Source organism: Lactuca virosa, chromosome 6, assembly GCF_052849685.1.
Source record: "Lactuca virosa cultivar CGN04683 chromosome 6, Lactuca_virosa_CGN04683_v6, whole genome shotgun sequence".
Classification (NCBI taxonomy): Eukaryota; Viridiplantae; Streptophyta; class Magnoliopsida; order Asterales; family Asteraceae; genus Lactuca; species Lactuca virosa.
In genome coordinates this window covers 73,905,567-73,908,921 of record NC_136431.1, presented here as the reverse complement: position 1 = coordinate 73,908,921, position 3,355 = coordinate 73,905,567, and the positions used below count along the sequence as shown (strand labels likewise).

Below are 3,355 nucleotides of genomic sequence, written 5' to 3'. Positions count from 1 at the left end.
AATAAACAACATATCTTTTTTATCAAACGCTTGTATCCCAACGGTATCAGAAGTTTGTGGAAGGGTGTCCCTCAACTAAATGTTAAGGTTCAAGTCTCGCTGAAGACGAAATGAATAGTTTACGAGTAGTGTAAGTAGTTTGTTGTGTTTGCGGTTTTAAAATAATAAATTATTTAAATGTAAACCCACATTATGAACTAGGGATAATGATTTAAAAGGGTAATATATTTTTCGATTTGTACACATTTGGTCACTGAGTTTTTTTTTTCGTCCACATTTACCCCTTCAACTTATTAAACTGTACATATTCATTCCTTATGACTTGCTACTCTAGGTTAGCCGGTAAAAATGACTTAAAATGGTAATATATTTATCATATTGTACACATTTAGTTCTTAATATATTTGTATACATTTAGTCCTTAATTTTTTTTTGTTGCAAAATAAGTCAATTTTGGTTTTCTACTCGTTCAGTACTTATGAATGATTCTTTAGGTTTTTCTTACGACATCTTATGTGAGACATTCATTAATGAAGTGTTTGGGGCTTTTGATGTTTATGTCTATCGCGATCTCGACTACAACTTTCATTTAGATTACTCTCGTTAAAAAATAATATATTTTTACATACAAACAGTAAAATAGTCTTATTAGCAGTAGGGGTCATCTTCTTCAACCTCATTGGTCACTGCTATGGTACACTCGGCTATGGTGGTCTCCAGTATGGGTTCTACAATGGCAAATGCCGAACTTCAGATGTTGAAGATATCGTAAGAAGGACGGTCTACTCCAAGTATCTCACTAACAGAAAAATTGCTCCCGCTCTCATCCGCATGCAGTTTCATGATTGCTTTGTCAATGTGAGTTGATTTCATATCGTAATTTACTTGTACTTCCTTAAAGACTTCCATGTCTATCTATTGGTAGTGGTTTGGTGCTGCTTGTCCCTACTAGTTGTTCTTTGTTTCTTGCTTCCTTTGGTGTACTCTTCCCAGATACTTGCTGGTTTTTTTCTGTTGGTTTTCATTCTAACTTTTCATTAATCTAAAGGGTTGCGATGCGTCCATCCTACTAGACGGACCCAACACAGAGAAAACCTCACCCCCGAATTTAAGCGTTAGAGGCTATGATGTCATTGATGCTGCCAAAGCCGCGGTCGAGAATGTTTGCCCAGGATTGGTTTCTTGTGCCGATATAATCGTTATGGCTACAAGAGACGTCGTCTCCTTCGTAAGAAACAATAGCTTTTGTCCATTCACCAATATTAAATGCACTGCAAAAATAACCTTAAGATAATGTAATAAATGCAGAGCGGTGGAGCTAGATACAGTGTCCAAACAGGAAGAAGGGATGGACTTGTGTCTCTTGCACAAAATGCTCTAACCCTCCCACCTCCTACTTCTTCGGTGTCAAGTGCCATTCGAGCATTTGCTCTCAAGGGATTCACAGCCACCGACATGATCTATCTCCTTGGTAATTCACCAACTTAATTCGATCTTATATATCAATATTATATAAAGCATAAAAAGTTTGCTCAACGTGTGTGTGAATTGTGATGTACAGGTGGTCACACTATCGGAATAGCTCATTGTTCATTGTTTAAAAACCGTCTTTACAATTACAAGAACACTGGGAAACCAGACCCGTCCATGGATTTATCGCTGTTATCATCGTTGAGGAGTAAATGCCCTCAGAACACGACAGCTGATCCCACTGCCAACTTGGATCAAAACCCTTTTAGCTCTGCAGTTGTGGACAAATCTTTCTACAGTCAAATTATTATGGGTAGAGGAGTTCTTCAATTTGATCAAGATTTGGCATCAGACCGCCTCAGCAAGTCCACGGTTGCAGCCATTGCGCGCTCCTCCGATTTCAACGCCCGGTTTGGTCAGGCCATGGTTAAGTTGGGTGCCACCCAAGTTCTTACAGGGAAACAAGGGCAGATTAGGAAATCATGCCGAGCAGTCAACCTGCCAACTTCAACTTCTTTTTTTAATTGATTGAAAGTTGTATATGATTTTTAAACATTTTTTTCATATAAGTCCTTTTGTTTCACATATATTGTTATTGGTTTATTCATATGGCTTTTTGGTATTTATTGAGCTAAGTATGTATTTTGGCGATTAAATATGTATTTGTGTGACTGGAATTTTGAAAATTGTATTTAGATTACTCATTTCTGAATAATAAATTAAATCATGTACTCGCTTATTTCATTACTTTGTTGTATGTTAGCTACATCACTCTCACTTTATTTTCAATCGTTCATTTCATTACTCTCTTGTATTTAGATATCATTACTCTTATTTGGGTTACCTATAGGAGAGAATATGTCGAGAGAATATGACTAGAGTGAAGGCTTGGAACTCCATCATTGAGTTATTCAAAGCTAATTAAACTCTCAAAATGAAAGATTAAGGCGTTTCATTGGAGGCAGGTGCCTCTTTGTCAAATCCATCTTTGGTACCTCTGGGGTGGCAAAGATGACAATAAAAAGATTGCAAGGATTAAATGAGACCTCATTCTTGAAAGTAAAAATAAAGGATGGTTGACTATAGGGAGTGTCATTGGTTCCTAACAGGCACTTCTTGCTAAATCGAGATGGAAGTTCGTTTGTGACCATAACTCCAAGTAGGCTTAGAGCGGTTCAAAGTAGTTGATAACGTATTCCCTAGAATACACCAAATATTTAGTAGCATAAATATCAAACCGCATATTTACGTAAGCCCTTCCGTCAAGACCATCTGGCTTGCAACCTCACCACGTTCAAGCGACACTGCACGGAAACTTGCAATCTCGTCATCTAGTGAAATGTATAAGTGAAACCGCATATCTCCAAGACAAAGGCAACTTGTTACAAAATAGTATATGCACCACTAATATTACACATGCTTAGCTAACCAACATAGACATTAGAGATAGTGCACGCACCGCTACTAGAATATTTGCACTACAAGAATGTCTGCACGAACTACTACTAGAGTGTTTGCTCAGAAGAAGGACGTAGAAGATTATCTTCCAATAAGCTTCGATGTCCCCTGTTGAGGTTGTCTCCTACAAAGAGACCTATCCATCTTACTATAAAAGGGCCACACCCAAAAACATTAAAGGGATCACTTCTCCTTTAATCTATCAGATATACATTGTCTTCGAATAAAGAACTAACTTGATTGTCGGAGCACCTTCCGGGGAGACCTTCCCGGAACGCGACCGACTTAGTTCTTTCCCTTATTGTGATTTCATGATTTCTTGCCGATGAAAAGAAACATCAACTTCGGAGACCGCCTTAAGGGATTAGACATCACGTCATTTGTTGTCATCTGTTCTGTGATACTGACACAAAAGCTCCCAAAAACA

General features: G+C 37.9%; 1 protein-coding gene across 1 annotated transcript; it reads left to right on the top strand.

Annotated features, from left to right (window-relative positions):
• Positions 1–670: 670 nt before the first annotated feature.
• LOC145118922 (peroxidase 60-like) lies at positions 671–2,170 on the top strand. Its single transcript, XM_079054579.1, has 4 exons — positions 671–858; positions 1,049–1,228; positions 1,309–1,471; positions 1,562–2,170. The coding sequence occupies exons 1-4, from the start codon at positions 832–834 to the stop codon at positions 1,996–1,998; spliced, it is 807 nt and encodes a 268-aa protein (XP_078910705.1). The 5' UTR covers positions 671–831; the 3' UTR covers positions 1,999–2,170.
• Positions 2,171–3,355: the final 1,185 nt, after the last annotated feature.

What these genes read in the sequence shown, in the direction of transcription:
- LOC145118922 (XM_079054579.1), top strand. Translation starts at nt 832, where the DNA reads ATGCAGTTTCATGATTGCTTTGTCAAT. An exon ending in CAAGAGACGTCGTCTCCTTC is followed by an intron (nt 1,229 to 1,308) that starts GTAAGAAACAAT and finishes TAATAAATGCAG; the next exon opens with AGCGGTGGAGCTAGATACAG. An exon ending in CGACATGATCTATCTCCTTG is followed by an intron (nt 1,472 to 1,561) that starts GTAATTCACCAA and finishes TGTGATGTACAG; the next exon opens with GTGGTCACACTATCGGAATA.